The sequence below is a fragment of the Taudactylus pleione genome, unplaced genomic scaffold (genome assembly GCF_031769625.1).
Source record: "Taudactylus pleione unplaced genomic scaffold, aTauple2 ptg000457l, whole genome shotgun sequence".
Lineage (NCBI taxonomy): Eukaryota > Metazoa > Chordata > Amphibia > Anura > Myobatrachidae > Taudactylus > Taudactylus pleione.
Window position 1 is genome coordinate 3,528,345 of NW_028284859.1, and position 25,365 is coordinate 3,553,709.

Below are 25,365 nucleotides of genomic sequence, written 5' to 3' on the forward strand. Positions count from 1 at the left end.
TCCACGGGTAATCCGGAAATTCAAACAGGAAGGAGGGACGCTCCTGTTGATAGCTCCCGCGTGGCCCAGACGGCACTGGTTCTCAGACCTTCAGGGTCTGTCCGTGGACATTCCTCTGCGGTTGCCGCTACGACCGGACCTTCTGTCTCAGGGTCCTTGCCTTCACCCGGACCTGACTCGGCTGTCTTTGACGGCGTGGCTGTTGAGACGGCCATGCTGAGGTCCCGGGGGTTTTCCAGCTCTGTGGTGCGTACCATGTTACGAGCTCGGAAACCGTCTTCCGCGAGGGTATACCATCGCATGTGGCATACGTTCTTCCAGTGGTGTCGACCAAGAGGTTATGCACCGCGGGAGTTTCGTCTGTCTCGGATTCTCGCCTTCCTGCAAGCGGGACTAGATCATGGGCTTCGCCTTGCTTCTTTGAAGGTACAGGTTTCGGCCCTATCTGTCTGGTTTCACCGTAGGATTGCTACAATCCCGGATGTGCGCACCTTTATGCAGGGTGTTCTCCGCATTCAGCCGCCCTTTGTTCCACCTGTGGCGCCTTGGGATTTGGCTGTGGTCCTGAGGGCTCTCCAAGGACCGCCGTTTAAACCACTGGGCTCAGTGGATCTTAAATGGCTAACAGCTAAGACTGTTTTCCTTCTGGCCATTGCTTCGGCCAGACGTGTTTCTGAGTTAGGGGCTCTTTCTTGTAGACCCCCTTTCTTGGTTTTTTATGGGAACAGGGCAGTGCTCCGCACTCGGCCCGAGTTTCTTCCCAAAGTTGTTTCCCAGTTTCATGTTAACGAGGAAATAGTTGTTCCGGCCTTTAACTCACCGGGTCTTTCCGTGGGTGAGGCCTCTTTGGATGTTGTGCGGGCCTTAAGGACTTATGTTGACCGCACTTCTTCGTTTAGGAAGTCGGACGCTTTGTTTGTCCTCTATGGCTTCCGTAAAAAGGGTTGGCCTGCTTCAAAGCAAACTTTGGCAGCCTGGATCCGTATGGCTATTTCTGAAGCTTATCTTCATGAAGGCCTACCGGTCCCTCCTTCTCTGAAGGCTCATTCCACTAGGTCTGTGGGTCCTTCGTGGGCAGCTCGACGTGGTGCCTCGGCAGTTCAGATCTGCAAGGCTGCTACGTGGTCTTCTGTCCATACCTTCGTGAGGTATTACAGGTTTGACACCTTCGCCTCTCAGGATGCTTCCTTCGGGCGGCGGATTCTCCTTTCTGCACAGGAGCGTCCCCACCCTTAAAGGATACTGCTTTGGGACATCCCCAAGGTATCCTGTGGATACCCTATGGACCCTGAAGTAGAAAATATGAGATATGGTAAGAACTTACCCTTGTTATCTCTTTTTCTACGAAGTCCATAGGGTTCCACAGGACTCCCGCCCTGTCGCACCTGTGCTGCAGATGGGCTTTGCTCTGGTCACCAGTTTTCCGTCTCCCTCTGGTGAGAATGTGATTCTTGTATGTGTCCAGATCTTTGTTCTCTCTCTTCCTTCTCCTCCTCCGGCCTATGGCTTGGTAACTAACTGAGGTGCCTTGGACCGGGGGCGGGGTATAGGAGGGGGACCTAGTGCATCCTGGGAGGCTGAAAGCTTAACTCTTTGGTGCCCTGCGACTGACGTCACACCTATACCCCAAGGTATCCTGTGGAACCCTATGGACTTCGTAGAAATAGAGATAACAAGGGTAAGTTCTTACCATATCTCATATTTTCTGTGTTTGTGAATTGTGTGCGCAGTAGCCGCACGTGCATCAACAAAGTAGTGCCAAGCTTGCGCCTGTGTCATAAGTAAAGGGCCGGCTGGCTTGACCGTTAAAGGGTGCTGTAACCCCCGAAAGTACACTCCAGTCCAAACCAAAAAAAAATTATTTTCTGTGTTTGTGAATTGTGTGCGCAGTAGCCGCACGTGCATCAACAAAGTAGTGCCAAGCGTGCGCCTGTGTCATAAGTAAAGGGCCGGCTGGCTTGACCGTTAAAGGGTGCTGTAACCCCCGAAAGTACACTCCAGTCCAAACCAAAAAAAAATTATTTTCTGTGTTTGTGAATTGTGTGCGCAGTAGCCGCACGTGCATCAACAAAGTAGTGCCAAGCGTGCGCCTGTGTCATAAGTAAAGGGCCGGCTGGCTTGACCGTTAAGGGTGCTGTAACCCCCGAAAGTACACTCCAGTCCAAACCAAAAAAAAATTATTTTCTGTGTTTGTGAATTGTGTGCGCAGTAGCCGCACGTGCATCAACAAAGTAGTGCCAAGAGTGCGCCTGTGTCATAAGTAAAGGGCCGGCTGGCTTGACCGTTAAAGGGTGCTGTAACCCACAAAGTACACTCCAGTCCAAACCAAAAAAAAAATTATTTTCTGTGTTTAGCCGCACGTATATATCAAATCGATATAACATAAATGGAGGACCAAACTTTCTCCGATAAAAATAAAATAGAGAAAGATCAAGAACCACTTCCTCCTAGTGCTGAAGCTGCTGCCACTAGTCATGACATAGACGATAACATGCCATCAACGTCGTCTGCCAAGGCCGATGCCCAATGTCATAGTAGAGGGCACATACAATCCCAAATGGCAAAGTTCAGGAAAATGACCTTGAAAAAGACATTTAAATCAGCTGAAGAGAAACGTAAACTTGCCAATATGCCATTTACGACACGGAGTGGCAAGGAACGGCTAAGGTCGATCCCTAGTATGTTCATGACTAGTGGTTCAGCTTCACATGACGATGGAAGCCCTCCTCCCACTAAAAAAATCAAAAGAGTTAAGCTGGCAAAAGCACAGCGAAGAACTGTGCTTTCTAAGAAGATATCACAAATCCCCAAGGAGAGTCCAAGTGTGGTGGTGGTTGCGATGCCTGACCTTCCCAGCACTGGACGGGAAGAGGTGGCTCTTTCCACCATTTGCACGCCCCCTGCAAGTGCTGAAAGGAGCACCCACAGTCCACTTGCTGATATGCAAATTGAAGATGTCACTGTTGAAGTACAACAGGATGAGGATACTGGTGTAGCTGGCGCTGAGGAGGAAGTTGGCGAGGAGGATTCTGATGGTGATGTGGTTTGTTTAAATCAGGCTCCGGGGGAGACAGTTGTTGTCCGTGGGATGAAAAAGCCCATCACGGTCATGCCTGGGCAGAAGACCAAACATTCCACCTCTTTGGTCTGGCAATATTTCTATCCAAATCCGGACAACAACTGTCTTGCCATATGTACCATATGTAAAGGTGAAATAAGTAGGGGTAGGGACGTCAACCACCTAGGAACATCCTCCCTTATACGGCACCTGCAGCGCGTTCATAAAAAGTTACTGTCAAGTTCAGAAACTTTGGCTAAGACCGTAAGCAGTCCAGGGACACCTAAATCCCGTTGTCCTGTTGTATCCAAGCGCCTGCAAACCACACCGTCAACTCCCTCCTCGTCAATTTCCTCCTTAGTCAGGATCGGAAGTAGTCCTGCAGGCCATGTCACTGGCATGACTGACTCTCCTATCCGGGATTCCTCTGGAGGATCCTGCATTGCTACGCCTACTGCTGCCGCTGCTGCTGTTGCTGGGAGTCGTTCATCATCCCAGAGAGGAAGTAGGAACACCACTACTTTTACTAAACAATTGACCCTCCAACAGTCCTTAGCGAGGAGGATGAAGTACGACAGCAGTCATCCTGAAGCAAAACGTATAACTGAGGCCTTGACTGCTATGTTGGTGTTAGACGTGCGTCCGGTATCCGCCATTAGTGCAGTGGGATTTAGACAATTGATGGAGGTAGTGTGTCCCCGGTTCCAAATCCCGTCTAGATTCCACTTCACTAGGCAGGCGATACCGAGACTGTACAGAAACGTCAGAAAAAGTGTCCTCAGTGTCCTGAAAAATGCCGTTGTACACAATGTCCACTTAACCACGGACATGTGGACAAGTGGAACAGGGCAGACTAAGGACTATATGACTGTGACAGCCCACTGGGTAGATGTATCACCTTACGCAGCAACAGCAGCAGCGTCACCAGTAGCAGCATCTCAGAAACGCCAGCTCGTTACAAGGCAGGCTACGCTGTGTATCACCGGTTTCAGTAAGAGGCACACCGCCGACAACCTCTTAGAGAAACTGAGGGAAATCATCGCCCAGTGGCTTACCCCACTTAGACTCTCCTGGGGATTTGTGATATCTGACAACGCCACCAATATTGTGCGGGAATTACATCTGGGCAAATTCCAGCACGTTCCATGTTTTGCTCACACAATAAACTTGGTGGTGCAGAATTTTCTGAAAAGCGACAGGGGCGTGCAGGAGACGCTTTGGGTGGCCCGAAAAATTTCTGGCCACTTTCGCCATTCAGCGACTGCGTGCCGAAGACTGGAGCGCCAGCAAACACTCTTGAACCTGCCCCGCCATCACCTGAAGCAAGAGGTTGTGACGCGGTGGAACTCAACCCTCTATATGCTTCAGAGGATGGAGGAGCAGCAAAAGGCCATACAAGCCTATACATCCACCTATGACATAGGCAAAGGAGGGGGTATGCACCTGACTCAAGCGCAGTGGAGAATGATTTCCGTGTTGTGCAAGGTTCTCCAGCCCTTCGAACTTGCCACACGTGAAGTCAGTTCAGACACAGCCAGCTTGAGTCAGGTCATTCCCCTCATCAGGCTTTTGCAGAAGCAGCTGGAGAAAGTGAAGGAGGAGCTAAGACGGAGCGATTCCGCTCGGCATGTGGGACTTGTGGATGAAGCCCTTCATTCGTTTTGCCAGGATTCCAGGGTGGTCAATCTGTTGAAATCAGACCACTACATTTTGGCCACCGTGCTTGATCCTAGGTTTAAAGCCTATGTGGTGTCTCTCTTTCCGGCCGACACAAGCCTGCAGAGGTGCAAAGACCTGCTGGTGAACACACTGTCAGCTGAAGCGGAACGTGACACGTCAACGGCTCCTTCTTCATTTTCTCCCGCAACTGGGGCTGCCAGGAAAAAACTTAGGTATCCTAAGCAACCCGCTGGCGGTGATGCAGGGCAGGCAGGACCAAGTTTGGACATCTGGTCCGGACTGAAGGACCTGGCAACAATTTCTGACATGTCTACTGTCACTGCATATGATACTGTCACCATTGACAGAATGGTGGAGGATTACATCGGTGACAGCATCCAAGTAGGCATGTCAGACAGTCCATACCTGTACTGGCAGGAAAAAGAGGCAATTTGGAGGCCCCTGTACAAGCTGGCTCTATTTTACCTGAGTTGCCCCCCCTCCAGTGTGTACTCCGAAAGAGTGTTTAGTGCAGCCGGGAACCTTGTCAGCGAAAGGCGTAGGAGGTTGCTTCCACAGAATGTGGAGAAGATGATGTTCATCAAAATGAATTATCAGCTCTTCCAGGGAGACCAGCCTCCAGAAGGTACAGAGGGACCTGTGGTGGTGGATTCAAGTGGGGACGAGTTAATACTTTGTGAGGATGAGGATGTACACACTGAAGAGGGTGAGGAATCGGTGGATGAGGAGGATGAGGATGACATCTTGCCTCCGTAGAGCCAGTTTGTGCAGGGACACATTAATTGCCAGCTTGTTTTGTGGGGGCCCAAACGAACCAATCATTTCAGCCACAGTTGTGTGGCAGACCCTGGCGCTGAAATGATTGATTTGTGCATGTCCTGTTTATACAACATAAGGGTGGGTGGGAGGGCCCAAGGACAATTCCATCTTGCACTTCTTTTTTTTCTTTGCATTATGTACAGTTTGGGGCCTAGTTTTTCTAACTGCCATCCTGTCTGCCACTGCAGTGTCACTCCTAGATGGGTCACGTGTTTGTGCCGCCCACTCGTGTCGCTTAGCATAGTCATCCAGCTACCTCGGTGCAACCTTTTGGACATGAAAACACTATTGTGAGGTGTGAGGTGTTCAGAATAGACTGGAAATGAGTGGAAATTAAGGTTATTGAGGTTAATAATAGCATAGGAGCAGAGAAACCAACAAATTCTGTGATTTTAGCTGTTTTTATGCTTTTTTAAAAAAAAATACAGATCCAAAACACAAAACCCAGAACCCAAAACACGGAAGGGTGGTTTTGGCAAAACCAATCCAGATCCAAAACACGAAGAAAGATCCAGATCCAAAACACAAAACACGAAAAGTGGCCGGTGCACACCCCTAATATATATATCACTAATCCACACCATTCCTAGAGCTTTGTGCGCCACTTATAGAAGTGGCGCACAAAGCTTATAGAAAATGTGAAGGTGATATAAAACAAATTAAATATATATAAAAATAAACAGTGTAATACTAAGGTAAACACTCCCTATTTAAGGTGGCTGCCAATCCTTCCAAAGACTGATCTATGCGGAAAAATCAGATGACAATTTATTAGAAAAAGTGAAGGAATGGTGCCTTCAGTGTAACCAGTCTAATTTACAATCATCAACTTTACAACAAATGTTCCAAAAAAGGTCAATGAAGTCTTGAAGTAAATTCCTGCGGTGTCTTCATACAGCACCCCCGCAATATGTGTCTCAGAAATAAATGAGAAAAAAAGCAAACATAGTGTAACCTGATAACAAAATAGTTTTTATATTTATATACACACACACATACTGTGTATATATATATATATATATATAGTCAGGTGCATAAATATTGGGACATTGAAAGAATTTTCCTATTTTGGCCTCTATTCACCACCACAATGGCTTTGAAATGAAACAAACAAGATGTGCTTTAACTGCAGACTTTCAGATTTAATTTGAGGGTACTTACATCCAAATCAGGTGAACGGTGTAGGAATTACAACAGCTTCTATATGTGCCTCCCACTTTTTAAGGAGCCAAAAGTAATGGGTCAAACTAAACAATCCTAAATCTAACTTTCACTTTTTAATACTTTGTTGCAAATCCTTTGCAGGCAATTACAGTCTGAAGTCTGGAACGCACAGACATCACCAGACGCTGGGTTTCATCCCTGTTGATGCTCTGCCAGGCCTCTACTGCAAATGTTCTGAAGCATTTGACTGAATATGAGCATATAATATTGCCCGAAACACTTCAGAATTCATTCTGCTGCTTTTGTCAGCAGTCACATCATCAATAAATACAAGGGAACCAGTTCCATTGGCAGCCATACATGCCCACGCCATGACACTACCACCACCATGCTTCACTTATGAGGTGGTATGTTTTGGATCATGAGCAGTTCCTTTCCGTCTCCATACTCTTCTCTTCCCATCACTCTGGTACAAGTTGATATTTGTCTCATCTGTCCATAGGATGTTGTTCCAGAACTGTAATGGCTTTTTTAGATGTTGTTTGGCAAACTCTAATCTGGTCTTCCTGTTTTTGAGACTCAAGAAATGGTTTACATCTTGTGGTGAACACTCTATATTCACTCTTGTGAAGTCTTCTCTTGATTGTTGACTTTGACACATATACACCTACCTCCTGGAGAGTGTTCTTGATTTGGCCAACTGTTGTGAAGGGGTTTTTCTTCACCAGGGAAATAATTCTTCTGTCATCCACCATAGTTGTTTTCCGTGGTCTTAAGGGTCTTTTGGTGTTGCTGAGCTCTCCGGTGCGTTCTTTCTTTTTAAGAATGTTCCAAACAGTTGATTTGGCCACACCTAATGTTTTTGCTATCTCTCTGATGGGTTTGTTTTAATTTTTCAGCCTAATGATGGATTGCTTCACTGATAGTGACAGCTCTTTGGATCTCATATTGAGAGTCGACAGCAACTGATTCCAAATGCAAATGTCACACCTAGAATCAACTCCAGACTGTCACGACCAGGGGTGACAGGCTGCTGAGATCGCGGCGCTTACCGCTGCGGGCGCTGTGGCATGGTGTTTCCAGCAGAGGTGCAGGTTCCTGGAGAATAGCGCTGGGTGCTGTGAGTCTCCGCAGACCAAGGGCTTCCATCTGGAGGCAGGTGAGAGGGGCTGAGACTGGCAGAGCTTCCATGCTGTGACCACTGGGCGCGGCCATCTTGGATTTGGGTCACATGTCTTTTCTGGCCAATCAGGTTCAGTCTGGGCTGGGGAGGCTAGCAACCAATCCTGCACTACCTGAGGGTACTAAAGGGCTGTCCAGAGGCTCTTTAGTTGCCAGTGCAACGTCTATCACAGCGTATGCTGTGAGCTAGTTCTCTGTGCTCCTTTGCTCATTTAAAGTGTCAGTACCAGTGTGTTTCTGCAGACTCCCCTCTCAGCCTTGGTGCAGTTTGCTCCTGTTACTACCTGTCTCCTGATCCCGTCTACCTGCTATACCCAGCCTACCCCGGGTCTCTAAGTTCCGCCAGTGTCTCGCAGCCTGGTTCTGATCCCGTCGCATGCCACTGCTTCATGAGTCATACTCCCCTAAGGCTGGCTGCCTTCAAGTACCAGCAAACAAGTCCTCATTCCTCATCCGACTCCACTCCGGGTCCAAGCGCACGCCAAGCCGTGACAGTTTGCACTGGCCAGATGGATTCGGCCAGTGGACAGGATCTGAGGGCCGACTTGCTCCAGGGTATCGCCAGTCGCCTAGAGGGACTAGAGGCGTCTCTGCGCCAAATGGCTCAGTTCCTGCAGGAAATGTCTCTTCGTCAGGATAAGCTGCAAGCTTCCCTGGTTACTGTTAATTTGCCTGCCGCCACCAACCAGCCAGCAGCTCCAGCTGTCCCTGTTCCACCTGCACCATCTCATTTGCACCTTCCGACTCCCAATAAGTTTGACGGGAACCCCAAGTTGTGCCGAGGGTTTCTCAACCAGTGTGACGTCCACTTCACACTACAGCCTGCGAACTTTCCATCTCCAAAATCCAAAAGTGGCATATATAGTGTCTCTACTGACCGGTTCTGCCCTGGACTGGGTTTCGCCTCTCTGGGAGAGGTCCGACCCGTTACTAGACAACTACTCTGGATTCCTCACGTCCTTCCGGAGGATTTTCGACGAGCCCGGCAGAACAACCTCCGCGGCGACGGAAATCCTGCGACTCCGCCAAGGGAGCCGACCAGTCAGTCAGTATATCATTCAATTTCAAACGCTGGCTTCGGAACTAAAATGGAATGAAGAAGCCCTGACTTCCACCTTTTGGAATGGATTGACAGATCGCATAAAAGATGACCTCGCCACTCGTGATCCGCCGGCTACCCTCAATGAGCTTATCTCCCTTTGCAATAAAGTGGATTTGCGGTACAGAGAACGCCAGAGTGAAAAAACTAGGGGAGATCGCTTTAGGTTCCGGCCGACCACTACTCCAACCCTCCCTCCGTCTGAACCTGCGGGTGACGAACCCATGCAGATTAACCGGGCCCGCCTCACGGTAGAAGAACGGCAAAGACGCCGACGAGAAAATCTATGCATGTACTGCGGGGAGACCGGTCATATGGTTGCAGCCTGCCCACGTCGTCCGGGAAACTCCCGATCCTAATCTGTGCCGGAGACACCAGGTTAGGAGTGATGTCTCCGTCTCCGTCAAAAAATGAATCTACCCTCTCCATTACTTTTGAGATCACCACTGGTTCTAAAACTGTTCTTTCTCTCCTCGATTCAGGGGCCGCTGAAAATTTTATCACCGCTGAACTTGTCCAGAGGCTCCGGCTTCCTGTCTCCTCTCTCGACCACACCATCACTCTATCTGCTGTAGATGGCACTCAGATTACCAACGGAATCGTCTCTCAACGTACCCTTCCTGTGCCAGTTCGTATCGGAGCTCTCCACACTGAAACTATCCGATTCCTAGTAATTCCCAAAGCCTCCCATGAGGTCATCCTTGGATACCCCTGGTTACGCAAGCACTCCCCCAATATTGATTGGGGCACCATGCAGATCTTGTCCTGGGGAGAAACTTGTCAAGTATCCTGCCTTCCTCAAATCAAACCCGTCAAAGGTAGTTACATTGCAACCACTACTCCAATTCCCTACCAGTATCGCTCCTTCTCCGATGTCTTCTGTAAGAGCCGATATTCTGCCTCCTCATCGGGAGTGGGACTGTCCTATTGAGTGGATTCCTGGCAAAACTCCTCCGCGAGGTCGTACTTACCCACTCTCCCTACCCGAGACTGAAGCCATGTCAGCATACATCCAGGAGAACCTGCAAAAGGGGTTCATTCGATCATCCTCCTCACCGGCAGGGGCAGGATTCTTTTTTGGTGTCTAAGAAGGATGGAGGCCTGCGTCCTTGCATCGATTACAGGGGCTTAAACGATATAACCATCAAAAATCGCTACCCGATACCCCTCATTACCGAACTTTTCGATCGAGTAAAAGGTGCTACTATTTTTACCAAGCTGGATTTAAGAGGGGCCTACAATCTCATTAGGATACGAGCCGGGGACGAATGGAAAACAGCATTCAATACTCGAGACGGGCATTTTGAATACCTGGTAATGCCTTTTGGTCTCTGTAACGCTCCTGCTGTGTTCCAAAACTTTGTGAATGAGATCTTTCGGGACTTATTATATATCTCTGTGGTAGTATACCTCGACGATATTCTGATATTCTCCTCCAACATTGTCAGACATCAATCCCAAGTCAAGGAGGTGTTAACTCGCCTACGAAAGAACCACCTGTACTGCAAAGCTGAAAAATGCGTATTTGAAGTTCCCTCAGTTCCCTTTTTAGGTTACATCGTTTCAGGTGCCGGCCTTGAAATGGATCCCCAGAAAGTTCAGGCAATATTGGATTGGTCTCGTCCGAATTCTTTGAAGGCAGTACAAAGATTTTTGGGCTTCGCAAATTATCGAAGGTTTACCAAAGGGTTTTCCACTCTCATGGCACCCATTTCCGCCCTAACTTGCAAGGGGCAAATCCATCCCGATGGCCTCCAGAGGCTGAAACTGCCTTTCAACTCTTAAAGCAAGCCTTCATTTCCGCCCCCGTGCTGAGACAACCCAACATTAACTACCCATTCTTTCTTGAGGTAGACGCCTCTTCTGAAGCGGTAGGGGCAGTACTATCCCAGAAACTCGAGGATAGCAAGTTTCATCCCTGTGGCTTCTTCTCAAAGAAATTTTCCCAAGCAGAAAAGAATTATCCCATTGGAGAGCAGGAATTATTGGCTGTGAAACTAGCTTTTGAAGAGTGGCGTTATCTTCTTGAGGGCGCGATGTATCCCATCACCGTTTATACAGATCATCGGAATCTCCTATACCTAAAAAATATTCAGTGCCTGAGTTCCCGCCTGGCTCGATGGTCAATATTTTTTTCTCGTTTCAATTTTACTTTAACTTTTCGTCCAGGCTCACTAAATCAAAAAGCAGATGCCCTCTCTCGATCACTCTCCTCCGACGCATCTTCCGAAAGTCATAAGGAAACTCCAGTTCTAGACTCCAGAGTATTCACTACCACTTGCATTCAACCTCCTCCCGGGAAGACATTTGTGGCCTCAGATATGCGCAAGCAGCTTTTGAAGTGGGCTCATACCTCTCGTTTTGCCGGACACCCGGGCATACGCAAGACCTTGGAATTCCTGCAACGATCATACTGGTGGCCTGCTATGAAGTCGGAAATTGAAGCTTTTATCGCCTCCTGTCCACAGTGTGCTCAACATAAAACATCCAGACAGGTTCCTGCCGGCACACTCCTACCTCTGTCAGTACCAACCCATCCTTGGACACACCTTTCCATGGACTTTGTAATGGATCTACCTGTTTCTAATGGGTTTACCACCATCTGGGTAGTAGTGGATCGTTTCTCCAAAATGGTTCATTTCGTTCCCCTCAAGAAGTTGCCGTCTGCTCCAGAGTTGGCTCAGTTATTCGTCGACATCTTCCGTCTCCATGGACTTCCAACTGAGATTGTTTATGATAGAGGGGTACAGTTCGTAGCCAGATTTTGGAGAGCTATATGTTCTATCTTTCAAATCAAACTGAATTTTTCAACAGCTTACCATCCTCAGTCTAACGGGTCTACAGAGAGGGTCAATCAAGACCTTGAGACTTTCTTAAGAATTCACATGTCTTCATCACAAGACAACTGGGCGGACACCTTACCGTGGGCTGAATTTGCCCATAACAGCTCCTATCATTCATCTACAGGGCAAACCCCATTCTTTGTAGTTTTTGGACTGTATCCCAGAGTACCAGAGTTTCAAGAATTGCCAGTCTTCGATGTACCAGCAGTGACCTCCACCCTACAGAAATTCTCTCAGATTTGGACTCAGGTCCATTCCTCCTTACAAAAAGCCTCTCTTCGATATAAATTAACAGCGGACAAAAAAAGGAGAGCGGTGCCCAACCTAAAAACAGGTGACTTAGTATGGCTATCCACTCGGAATCTTCGCCTTAAAGTGCAGTCTATGAAATTTGCTCCTCGTTTCATCGGTCCTTTTCCCATCATTCAAGTGATCAATCCAGTAGCCTATAAATTAAAACTTCCGTCCTACCTCAAAATACCAAATTCCTTTCATATTTCCCTGCTGAAACCTCTCATCCTGAATCGCTTTCGCAAGACTCTGCCACGCTCCCCCAAAGTCTTGACTGAGAGGGGTGTAGAGTTCGAGATCAAACAGGTCCTGGACTCTCGTTTTCGTTATGGGCAACTCCAATATCTACTGGATTGGAAAGGTTACGGTCCCGAAGAACGTTGCTGGGTGAAAGCTGAGGATGTCTACGCTCCTCGCCTAGTGCTTAAGTTTCACTCTGAGAATCCTGGTAAACCCAAGAACTCCTAAAGGAGGGGGTACTGTCACGACCAGGGGTGACAGGCTGCTGAGATCGCGGCACTTACCGCTCCGGGCGCTGTGGCATGGTGTTTCCAGCAGAGGTGCAGGTTCCTGGAGAATAGCGCTGGGTGCTGTGAGTCTCCGCAGACCAAGGGCTTCCATCTGGAGGCAGGTGAGAGGGGCTGAGACTGGCAGAGCTTCCATGCTGTGACCACTGGGTGCGACCATCTTGGATTTGGGTCACATGTCTTTTCTGGCCAATCAGGTTCAGTCTGGGCTGGGGAGGCTAGCAACCAATCCTGCACTACCTGAGGGTACTAAAGGGCTGTCCAGAGGCTCTTTAGTTGCCAGTGCAACGTCTATCACAGCGTATGCTGTGAGCTAGTTCTCTGTGCTCCTTTGCTCATTTAAAGTGTCAGTACAAGTGTGTTTCTGCAGACTCCCCTCTCAGTCTTGGTGCAGTTTGCTCCTGTTACTACCTGTCTCCTGATCCCGTCTACCTGCTATACCCAGCCTACCCCGGGTCTCTAAGTTCCGCCAGTGTCTCGCAGCCTGGTTCTGATCCCGTCACATGCCACTGCTTCATGAGTCATACTCCCCTAAGGCCGGCTGCCTTCAAGTACCAGCAAACAAGTCCTCATTCCTCATCCGACTCCACTCCGGGTCCAAGCGCACGCCAAGCCGTGACACAAACCTTTTACCTGCTTAATTGATAATGAAATAACGAGGGAATAGCCCACACCTGTCCATGAAATAGCTTTTGAGTTGATAGTCCCATTACTTTTGGCCCCTTAAAAAGTGGGAGACACATATAGAAACCGTTGTAATTCCTACACCGTTCACCTGATTTGGATGTAAGTACCCTCAAATTAAATCTGAAAGTCTGCAGTTAAAGCACATCTTGTTTGTTTCATTTCAAAGCCATTGTGGTGGTGAATAGAGGCCAAAATATGAAAATTCTGTCAATGTCCCAATATTTATGCACCTGGCTGTGTGTGTGTGTGTGTGTGTGTATATATATATATAGCGTTCCCGCTAGGCTGTTTTAGCGGGGCGCGGCGCCCTGCCCTCCTTCTGGAGGGCAAAAAGCTCCCTGCCCTCACAGCCTGCGGGAGCTGTTCTCACCCGCGGGACGCAGTGTCCCGCGGGTGGAGAAACATGCGGTGACCCGGTCGCCGCCGGAGAATAGACGCCGGGCGCATGCGCCCGGCATCTATTCTCCCTCTCTGCAGGGCTTGGGGGCTGCCTGGCGTGTCCGTAAGTGCCGGGCACGCCCCCTTTTACGATGACCACGCCCCCTTCTCGGTCGCGCGCGCCTTTGGCGCTCGCACGGGCATGCCCTCTCTAGCTCCGGCGCCCTGCCTCCCGCCGGAGCTAGAGGGAACACATATATATATATATATATATATATATATATACACACATACATACACACACACATATATATATATATATATATTTATATGTGTGTGACTGTGCTCACATGCAAAGGAAATATGTGATCACATAGAAACTGAACAGTGTTTAAAACACTGCACATGTGTTGAAAACCAAAACTCCAGCACCCAAGATATGAAAGCCTTGTACTATGATTATTCACAAGTCAAATACGAGTAAAATCTTTCCACAATAGGTTCCCTCCATTGCATAGGAACTCCAAGTATATGCGGAAATATAAACGAGAGCCTCCATTCGTGTAATAGGTTTAAATACACACTTTAATAGAGGATACAATAAAGACTCATACAATGTAAAATTAAAAAATACAGCTTATCTGTCCAATAGTATGGAGGTGACCACAGGAGGTCCAGCTCAATGCGTTTCATCCCTCTGTAGTTTCTGGGGACTTCTTCAGGAGTAAAATTAGCAGTGGGGGTGATCCAGCACAAGCACACATATTTATACCAATACCTATTGACTTGATAACGAGCACCAGGTGCCGATCGGCGTCCTGTACTGAAACGTGCGTATGCGCGAGAATTCAGAGATATCGCATGCTGACAGCCGCAGGGCTAGTATCTTCTGCGGTGGGGTCCGTGTCTCAGTAGTCACGGTCACGTGCAGTGTCTGCAATATCACGTCCCTGTATCTGTGTGTTACACATTTACTAGGGGGATTGCATTCTCACCTCTAGTTAGAATGTCTTCTTCGAATCACGTGTCTCTAATTATGCATGAATGGCGGCCATGTTTGTGTAGTATATATATGCAGCACAGATGGTGCTTGCGTGGGTGTCTGGTTTCCTCCCACGCTCCAAAAATATACTGGTAGGTTAATTGGCTCCCAACAAGTAATTAACCGTAGTGTGTATGTGTGTGAGTAGGGACTGATGTGAATGGCCAAATATTCTCTGTAAAGCACTGCGGAATATGTGTGCGCTATATAAATAACTGGTAGTAATAATAATAAAATAAAATAATATAATTATATACATAGGTAAGATAAAGCACACATAAAACAAATAAGGCCTGATTCAGGAGTGTATGCCCTGCCGATATCAGATGTAATGGAGTCATTTGTTGCTACTGTGCGTGCATCTAAGTAGGTGTGAACCGACTGTTGCCCTCATTCAGAGCCGTACGCTCTGAGCAGAGCGCACGCTCTGAGCAGAGCGCACGCTCTGAATGAGGGCCGCCCTCCATAATTATGGAGCGTCCTCCTGGACGCTCGTATAGCTGTGGGTCACCACCCACAGCCTATACGAGTGTGCAGTTTGATGGCCGCGATGGTCTTGACCATCGCGACCATTGCCACTGCGAGCCGGAGCCTGCGGTTGAGGTTTTCAACCGCAAGGCCTGGAGTGATTTTGGCTCTATCAGAGCCAAAATCACTCCCACTGACATCACGGGCCGGCTTCTGACGGTAGGCGTTCCCTTGGGAACGCCCCCGTCAGGGAGGCACGCCCCCGGCGCGCAAACCAAAGGGGGCGTGCTGTCAATCAACATCGACAACACGCCCCCTTTGATCAAACACAACGAGCGAAGGAAAGTCCTTCGCTCGTCGCGTCTGGCGCATGCGCACGACGGAGCTCCCGCCGTCGTGCGCATGCGCAGTGCACAACATCGACCCACTTGCGAGCGGACAGCCGCTCGCGAGTGGGTCTGAATCAGGCCCTGTGTCCGCACAGTCGCAGTTGTAATTTTATTGGAATTGGAATTGTATTGGAAATTAAATGGGCATTCCTGAGCAGTGACAGAGACATGTCTTTGAGCACTCATGGAGATGATCCGTCTTATGGGCGTGTTATGAAAACGTTGCGGGCATGTCTGTGAAAGTGGTTGCATACACTGACACTTTACTAATCACATAGGAGGCCATACATGGATGGAAAAACTTCATCTGCCATAGGATTGGTGCAAGTTTTGATGGTGGTGTCTAAGGATGCACCAATCAGTATTACTGCGTAAATGGACGCTAACAGTGGGACAGGTTTTGAACTAGTTCAAAGCTAGTGAAGACTGGATTTCTTTCTAAAGTGCCACTTTCACATGGATTCAACTCACAGTTTCAAGCAATCACTTAATAAATATTAAATCAATCCAGTATGTTAACAAGTAAGGGCAAACATTCCCTACAATCATTTAAAACACCTTTATAAACAGAATGTAAATTTCAAAAGTATAACTGAATTGATAAGGGAATTGGTAGTTACCCTTGTGAGCAGCCACTCCACTATTCTTTTGAGGTGGCGCACTATATAAAATATATTAATATTCATTTTGCAAGAGAAAATATCAAACTGATTAAATTGTGTATACCACAGTGAAACACGTTAAGAACATTTCTATCTCTCAGAAGCTAAAGGGGATCCAGTGTTCCAAAACCGTATGCTAAAAGGATATGGTGCCATCAGCGGCATCGAGTTTTCCGTGTGACCGGAAGTCATTAAAGGATTGATTACCAACTGATTATTTTCAAGAATCCATTTACGGCTCAGTTAGTTTGTGATCTTTTAGTATCGCCAATGTGAGGGAATGTTTGTTCTCCCAGTATCCAGATTGCAGTACCAGTTTAATCTCTGTATGTCCGTATGCTGAAATATCCTGATCCAAAGTTACTTTAGGATTCATATTATTACAGATGCATATACAGTATATAGTTTACATTTTTTAATGTTCTGTTTTGAGAAATATTTTTTATTATGGGTATTAGCTTTTATATACCATTGTTAGGTTTAGGCACCCCTGGGGGGAGGTTAGGGTTAGGTACAAGGAGGAGAGGTTAGGATAAGGGGTGGGAGAAGGTTAGGGACAGTATAGTTACTTACCTTGTCGGGATCTTCACTCTTCTGTGTAATTACATCCGCCGGGCTCACGTCCGGCAGTATGTCATACAGATTCCCTCTGGATTGTGCTTTCACTTACTGTAGTGTTTTTTCAAATGGTAATTGTCAGGTGTTTTGTCTCACACAACACTGGTCACCCTATAGCCAAACCAGGGGCAGATTGGGCCGCCGGGATGCCGGGCTGGTTCCCGACGGGCCGGTCCCTACTATGGCCGGCCACCCTCCTACCCACCCGCTGCCACGATCAGAGCTCAGCTCCGATCGGGCAGCTTTACAGTAGTCTAGCTTCTGCGTATGTGCAGAAGCTTACTGATGAAAAAACAAATGGCCGATGGGGGAGCTGCTGCGCATGCCCGGCAGCAGCTCCTCCCATAAGCCTTTGCGGAGCTTGTCAGTCACAGCTGACAGCTCCGCCACCAGCCCCTCCGCCCAGCCCCGCCCCACTCTGTGCATGCTGCAACAAGCAGTGACGCCGTCGGAAGGCAAAGACACAAGCAGCAGGCAGCCAGAGGAGCAGCTGGTGACGCCGGTGGCTGGACACAGGGACAAGCAGCGAACAGCCAGAACATCACCAGGTAAGTGTTGACTGCGGGCGGAGATGGGAGGGGAGGGGGAGCTGACAACGCGGGGGGGAGGGAGGGTTGAGCTAAAGATGCAGGGCTGGGGGGGGAGGGGGGGGGAGCTAAAGATGCAGGGCTGGGGGGCAGGGTTGGTTCTGACACAGGGGTTGGGGAATAATGCTGAGACATACAGGGGCTCTGGGAATGAGGATGAGATACACAAGGGCTGGGGGGGGGAAATGAGGCTGAGAGACAAACTAGTGCTGGAGAATAAGGCTGAGATAGACACTGAGGCTTGGGGAATGAGGCTGACACACACTGGGGCTGGGTGAATGGGGCCAAGAGATACACACTGGGGAATGGGGCTGAGAGACACACTTGGACTGGGGAAATGGTTAGATCTATAATACAGTGCTCCAAGGGACCTGTGATGTCACACATACGTGACCCGTCATCAAAGGGGGAGGGGCCAGGATGATAAAGGGGGGCCAAGTGTCCCATCGCTGCGCTCGCCATGTTTCGGGCACGGTGGCTCGCCCTCTATGCCCGTGTGGATGGTAACATAGGAGCATTCTGGCACTCCTGCAACGTCACAGAGGTCCTTTCTCACACACTGGGGCTGGGGGAATAGGACTGAGAGGCACACTGGGGCTGGGGGAATAGGACTGAGAGACACACTGGGGCTGGGGGAATGGGACTGAGAGACACACTGGGGCTGGGGGAATGGGACTGAGAGACACACTGGTGCTGGGGGAATGAGGATGAGAGCCACAGGTGGGCCTGGGGATGGAGAGACATGGGGGTCCTGGGGATGGAGAAACACATGGGGTCCTGAAGAGACATAGGGGATTCTGGAGAGAGACAATGGGTCCAGGAAATGGAGAGACAGAGGGAGCCTGGAGAACCACAGGGGAGCCTGGGGATGGAGAGACATACGGGCATCTGGAGACACAGAAATTGTTTGATCAGGGAAATTAATTTTGCCCTGCACAAAAACTTCTGCTACTGTAGGTTATGATGATGACATTAGTTATATTTCTACATAAACAGGCATCTTCCAGACAATGTGATCTTCTACATGAACAGTGAATACCGGCTGAAGACGCTGCCCAGTGAGGCTGAAATTCTTCAGAGATTCCCTGTTGCAGAGAAACCACCATATAGGTAAGAAAAGACTGTCAAACTGACTGGCCTGTACCTAGTGCAGAGGGATGTGGGGCCCCAAATAAAAGGGTATCATCCAGATTTCTGTTGCTGGCCCTGCTCCCCTCAGTGGCTTGCAAAAGCAGCTCAAGGCCCTAAGACGAGGGGGTATCCTGCCCTCCTCCACAGACTCCACCCTTTCAACAGACCCACCTTCTCAACACACCCGCCCCCTTTAGGGCTGCTTCCAGAAATTTCCCGGGCTGGTTTTCCATCCCAATCCGCCCCTGAGCCATACAGCCACCTTGGCTGTTAGCATGCTTTGCCATGTCTTTGAGTATTTTTTACTTGTACATCTGTGAACTAACTTTAGATTGCTATAACAAGATGTATTTTCAATCTATTTTCAAATTCAGAGATCATATTATTTGCCAATTTATTGAATTTTGTTTTCAATACCATTCAATTATCCTTTTTTGTAACTTTATCTCTTTGCAAAAGCATGCATCACATAAGTAAAACTGTTTTATACGATTAATGATGTGAAAAATAATATAAAACTGAGATTTACTGATATTTATGATTCAGAAAAGCAATAATAATACAACAACTTGTCCAAATGATATGGGATTGGAATGATAGCAATGCTGCTTACCTCAGTGTCTTTGCGTAATTACAAAAAAGAAGGTTTAGCTCTTTGCTTAGATCTGTTAACAGGAAAATAAGACTTGTGTGACATAGTGTTATAAATTCAAGCACTATGCAAGGAATCTTTTAATACCAACCTTTCATTAAAGCTTCGATGTCTTCAACCGGTGAGCTGTCAGTAGGAGCTGAAGACTGGCTTGTTGGTGAAGAACATTGTATAATTTCAGAATCTAGGATCTGTCATTGTATGAAAGACAGAATACAAACACATATTCAAACTGTACAAGACAAATGTTTTTATGTGCATACCTGCTGTTTTGCATTGAACATTATCATTTAAGTCATAATTATCTGTTTTATCTACTATGGGACAGGCTTCTATTAAAAGAGATGCATTCATCTAATGGTAACAGGAGACAGAAAAATTAGCAAATCAATCAGATACAAAAGATACATTTATATAAAGCAATATAACCCACACAATCTGGTTCTAAATGTTTCAGCGTAACAGCAACATGATTCAGCTGAATGCAAGTCGGAATTGCGGACGTATATTGTGTGATTTTGCATTGTGTATGCTACAGAGTTGTGCAAACGCAGGTACAGTATGAGCAATGCAAAGTTGTACGCTAGTCAGCCGCATCTCCAGAGGAGTAACTGTATGGTAATGGGGAGAGCATATGTAGGCAAAGTTTAGTGAGGGTCTGCGGATGGAATTGCAGGTTATACTGAGTTGTGCGCACACATAATGACACCTATTTTCAGATATAGCTAGAATCTATAAGCCACAAAGCACAAGGTGCCTGGCGCATCTAAGCTACTCCAAGAGGTGCAGCTTTAAGTTTTGCATCTTATTCACATCGCAGACGCATTGAACCACCACTCACCATGCACTAGAGATGCTGAGTTGCAACTTTGACTGCACAGGAATGAGTTTTAAACACGTAGAAAGTCGCAGATGAAGCAGAACGGAGCTGGCTGTGAGAAATAGCTGCGGCCGCTGCATCATGTCCCTTCCACATTCACACACAGAAGTACATATGACGCACATCAAACTGATCAGTGCAATCTAGCAAAGTAGTTTTATCGCTTCCAGTTGCTTTATTTATGCACATATTTGTAGAAAAAAACCGCTAGGCCAGGCGAGCTGAGAGGGACTATTAGGCGCAACTTAAGCCACATCTTTATATGACTGGAGCGATGATGACAGCTAAACCATGCATAGCAGTCCAGTTGCAGAGATGTGTACAACTCTGTAATTCTGAGAATTTAGGGCCTGATTCAGACTTGGGAATAGAGTGAGAATTAGCACTTAACTGTGTACCTGGACAAACCACGTTGCAATGCAAGATGTGTAAATACAGAAATTTTTTTGTATGTAGGGTAAGTACTGGCTGCTTTTGTATGTAGCCCACAAATACTGCACAGCTTTATTATTACACTGCAATTTAGATGTCAGTTTGGGCACCCCCCTCCCAAATCTAAATCTCTCTGCACATTTTAAATCTGCCCATCTGCAGTGCAGCATGGTTTCACCAAGATGACCAGTTAAGTGCTAAATCTCACTCTATTTCCAAAGCTGAATCAGGCCCTTAGTTCTATGCACACAATTTGGGAGCAATTACAGCTGACTTGTGTTCACCCCTGCATCTGCCCCTCTGTACCCTCGGCTGCTATATGACCATATTAACACACAGTAAAACTAACTTTTGATAGAAATGACCTAAATCCACGAGGTGGAGCCATTGCAACTTTTTTATTTTCATTTTCATTAATAATGCGCCTCATGTATTAAATTATTATTATTTTTATTTCCGGAATTTCAAACCCTCTCAGCAATATAAACAAACCGGTAGATTTTAACAAAATTTTAAGCCAAAAATTGTGCACTCTGAGGTACTAAATAGTTAGTAGGGGAAAATATAAACCATCCCTGAGCAATGAGATATCAGGATCAGCATCTGGAATCTCATCTTCTATTTGCACTGAAATGACCTCACTTAGGGCCTCATTCAGAGATGGACGCTAATGCTATTTTCACGCAGATCGAGCAATTGTTTGCCATTGCGCACGGGCCCTGCAATTGCATTGCAATTATGCATGCACAGAGGAATCCATCGCTAAGTGAGTAACAGACTGCCAGCGTTTGGGGGTGGTAACGGGGTCATTTAACGGGGTGCCTGTCCATTTAAACGCCGTTACATGGGCGTGCATCAATTAGCCACTGCGATTGCCTACGCAGCTCTGCATGTCAGAAGAGAACCAAAGGCTGCGGAAGGTCACGCCTGCTGCAAGAGTAAGATGGCCGCCGATGTACTTCGATGTTAAAGATGTTTATGTAGCTATGCGTCATCGCACGCAGGTAAGAAGGCAGCAGTGGGCGTCCCTATGCTCGGGTGATCTTTGCTGACATTAGCATATTTTCACAGCTGCGTTACGTACGGAAACGCAGTTGCGAGCTCATTAGCGTCCGTCTTTGAATCAGGCCCTAAATGGCTTGAATAGAATTGTTTATTATGTTAAAAAAGTAATCATACAATAAAATCTGCTTTGAAAAGTCATCAAAGTGTTGTCATTTTATCAGCCATAGCTACTTACTACCATCTGCAATGAGGAATGGCAGAAATCATGCACATTATTACACAAAGCCAAGGCAATAAGTTAGTATGCATTTTTTTTATTAGACGTTTATTACCAAATCTTTCGTGTCTATTAAACAAAAGGCTTTCGGTGATCGTATTCTAAACAATCATTAATCTGTTCTCCTAACCAGACCATAGAAACTTACAGTAAATAACAAATAGAGAAAGATACTCACCTCAATGTCTTTCTTGCGTTTTAAACCTTTGCTTTCATATTTTAGTGCAACGTTTGCCATTATCACCTAAAAGAAAAAAAAGAAAACCGGAAAATCAGGCACCTTCTGTAAGCATCCGAGACAAATGCCCTCATTCAGAGGCGGTCGCAAGAAGTGAGCACTCGTTCTGAATGATGGCGGCCGCTTCTATTTTTTAGTGCGGCCTCCTGGTCGCTAGCTAAGCTGTGGGTTACCACCCACAGCTTAGTGACCAACCAGGTTGATGGTCAAGACCATCGGGGCTTGCGACGAGACCCTAAGGTTGGGTCTCGGCAACCGCAAGCCCCAGGGAGCTTCCTGCTCTGATCGAGCAGGAAGCTCCCCACTGACATCACTGCTGTCAGTGCGGCCGCCCAAAAAAAGGCAGGCGTTCGCTTGGGAACGCCTCCGTTTGTGTAGCCACCCCCCGCCCCGCCTACAAAACGGGCCGAGCTGTCGATCAACATCGACAGCCGGCCCTTTTATAGTGAGCTCCGGAGCAAGAGAGTTTCTCTCTCGCTCCGGGGCTTGCGCACGCACAGTGCAGCCGCTGCGCGTGCGCAGGACCAAAACATCGACCCAGTTGCGAGCACGCAGCGCTTGCGACCGGGTCTGAATGAGGTCCTAAGTCTTATTATGGACAAAATACATTATTGCACAAACACACGGATGTCTGCATCACTCCACCTATTCCTCTGTCCGATCACCAGCACAAGAGTATAGTACACCTGATGCTCACAATTCTAGCAGCAAGCAACACTGAGCATCTGGGGGCTGAACCTGTGGAACTTACATTGCTGCGGTAAGGTAGAATCAGAGAGCAGCTACAGTGCCGGTCACAGCATGAGCAAACTATAAAACTGCATTTATACGAGCAAGCTACAGATGTGTCCTCATACACTATTGCTGCAGTCATACCAAACAGTCCCTCTCGGAACACCAGGTCCTGTGCAACTCTGCATGTGCCGAGCATCTTTTAGGCTGAAAATGTGTCTTACTCGCAATGTGACACATCTGTACAAATATTTTAAACATTACTATTCCATCTGCAGAACAACTTGATATGTAATAAAAGCAGGAGCGTATTAAGAGAGGAGAGGGTACATATGCTGTCTCCGTCCATGGTCCCCTCCTTTCTAACTGGTGGCCGGCAGTGCAGCAATAAACTCGGGGCACTAGTAGACACTAACGCTGTGCCAGAGTCTACTGTGCAATGGCAGTTCACTGGGGAAATAGCACGGCAGCCATTATCCTGGTAATTTTCCCTACTGCGCATGCACAAAACATGTACACCACACGCCCTGCACCCATTATAGATACGCCATGGAATAAAAGGCACAGAAATAAAAGATCCGCTTTTGCTCTTATAAGAGCAAAAGACTGTCACAAACTCTCAGACGGATTGTGGATCCTACCCGTATTCAGGGAATTGGCTAGACCTATTCCTGAGGCGCGGAGTCTAATGTGCCGGCGGTTTTCACCAGGGACCCTCGCAAGAAGGTATGGACTTGGCTGCGTCCGACACACAGGTCGCGGCCCTCAGGTTAGGATTTCCTATACAGGAGCTGGCGAACTTGGTTGCAATGCAGGAGACTTTAGCGTAGTCGACAAGCCGGATCAGAACCAAACAGATGAGAAGGTACCAGGGAGCAGATGTAAACAGGTCACAGGGAATAGCCGAGGTCAGAACAAGATATCAACGCAGAACCAGGGGTCAGGCAAAATCAGAGTCACGAACAAGTCAAGGTCAGAACCAATAGTCAGGATATGCACAGGAACGCTGGAGTATGGTAATGGAGCCTATACTCTGGCATTGGAGTGCTCCTAGGAACTTCCTTTTATAGGACACAGTTCAAACCCAGCCCTAATCAATATTCCCTATTCTTGCGCCTGCCCCTTTAAATCTTATGCAGAGCGGCGCGCGCACTCCTATGAAAGCAGCGGCCGCCTGCACACAGTCACCGGGAGAGGAGGAGAACAGCTAACAGTGGACGCCGGGGATCTCCCGCCCGCTGTCCCATGCCAGCCCGGACCCCAACATCGCCGGACCAGGTAAGAGAGACCTGGATTCGGCAGCGCTGTGACATTACCCTCCCTTCTAGGGGTGGGCACCGAACACCCCACAAATGGCCTGTTAGGAAACTTCTGATGGAACCTTCGAAGGAGTTGAAGTGCATTAATATCCGAGGCCTTAACCCAACAACGTTCCTCCTATCCACCAGAAATTTAACTGAACCTCGAGACATTCTGGAATCTAAAATCTGTTTAATCTCATACTCCTCTTGATGGTCCACTGGAATTGCAGTAGGGGGTTGCATTGTCTCGAATATCGATTAAGCACCAATGGTTTTAGAAGAGAATACGTTGGGAACCCTAAGAGTACCTGGAAGTTTTAAGCGAACAGCCACCATATTGATGACCTAAAGAATCTGGAATGGGCCAATGAATCTGGGAGCAAACTTTATGGTGGGAACCTTTGCTTAGTGGATAACCAGACTTTATCACCGGGGTTCAGCACAGGACCCTTCCTTCTTTTCCTGTCCGCCACCCGCTTATACCTGGAAGAGGCTTTACACAAGTTCTTTTTCACCTCCCACCAAATCCTGAAGAACCGACTCGCTGTGCCACCAACAGCTGGGAGAGAAACTGACTGAAGAGCTGGTACTTCTGGTATCACAGGATGTAGCCCATACTGAATGAAGTATGGAGAGTACCCCAATGACTCATGGTACAAATTATTGTGAGCAAATTCAGCCCATGGCAACAAGAAAACCCAATCGTCTTGATTAGCTGAGACATATATCCAAATGAACTTCTATAAATCTTTATTTACGCGCTCCGTTTGACCATTACCCTGAGGATGGTATGCAGATGAAAAACTTAATATTAAAAGCATTTACATAACGCCCTCCAGAACCTGGAAGTAAATTGTACACCACGGTCTGAAACTATGTCTTTGGGAAACCCATGTAGCTTGAAGATTTCCTTTATAAATGCCTCAGCCAACCTTGGAGCCGACGGTAACCCTTTTAATGGGACAAAGTGAACGAACTTGGAGAACCTGTACACCACTACCCAGATTCCCTGGCAGGAAGGTAGGTCTGTTATAAATTCCATGGATACATGAGACCAAGGACGATCAGGTAGTGAAAGTGGACATAAAGGCCCCGCAGGAAGTTGAGGAGGCAGTTTATGCTGAGCACAGATGGTACAAGCTGCCACAAAGTCCTTGACATCACGACGTACATTTACCACCAATAACTCCTGAGGATCAGTTCCGAATTTCTCCCCACTTCCG

The 25,365-nt window shown here is 47.6% G+C and overlaps 1 protein-coding gene across 5 annotated transcripts in view; it reads right to left on the reverse strand.

Annotated features, from left to right (window-relative positions):
* TEX12 (testis expressed 12) overlaps window positions 1-25,365 on the reverse strand; it is a 56,429-nt gene that overhangs the window by 16,145 nt on the left and 14,919 nt on the right. For all 5 annotated transcript variants that reach the window (XM_088448536.1, XM_088448534.1, XM_088448535.1 and 2 more), the window contains exons 3-5: window positions 22,050-22,115; window positions 19,369-19,468; window positions 19,239-19,290 (exon numbers count right to left, since the gene is read on the reverse strand). In XM_088448536.1, the coding sequence (XP_088304662.1) occupies window positions 19,239-19,290; window positions 19,369-19,468; window positions 22,050-22,115 (218 nt within the window). The remainder of the gene's footprint in view (window positions 1-19,238; window positions 19,291-19,368; window positions 19,469-22,049; window positions 22,116-25,365) is intronic.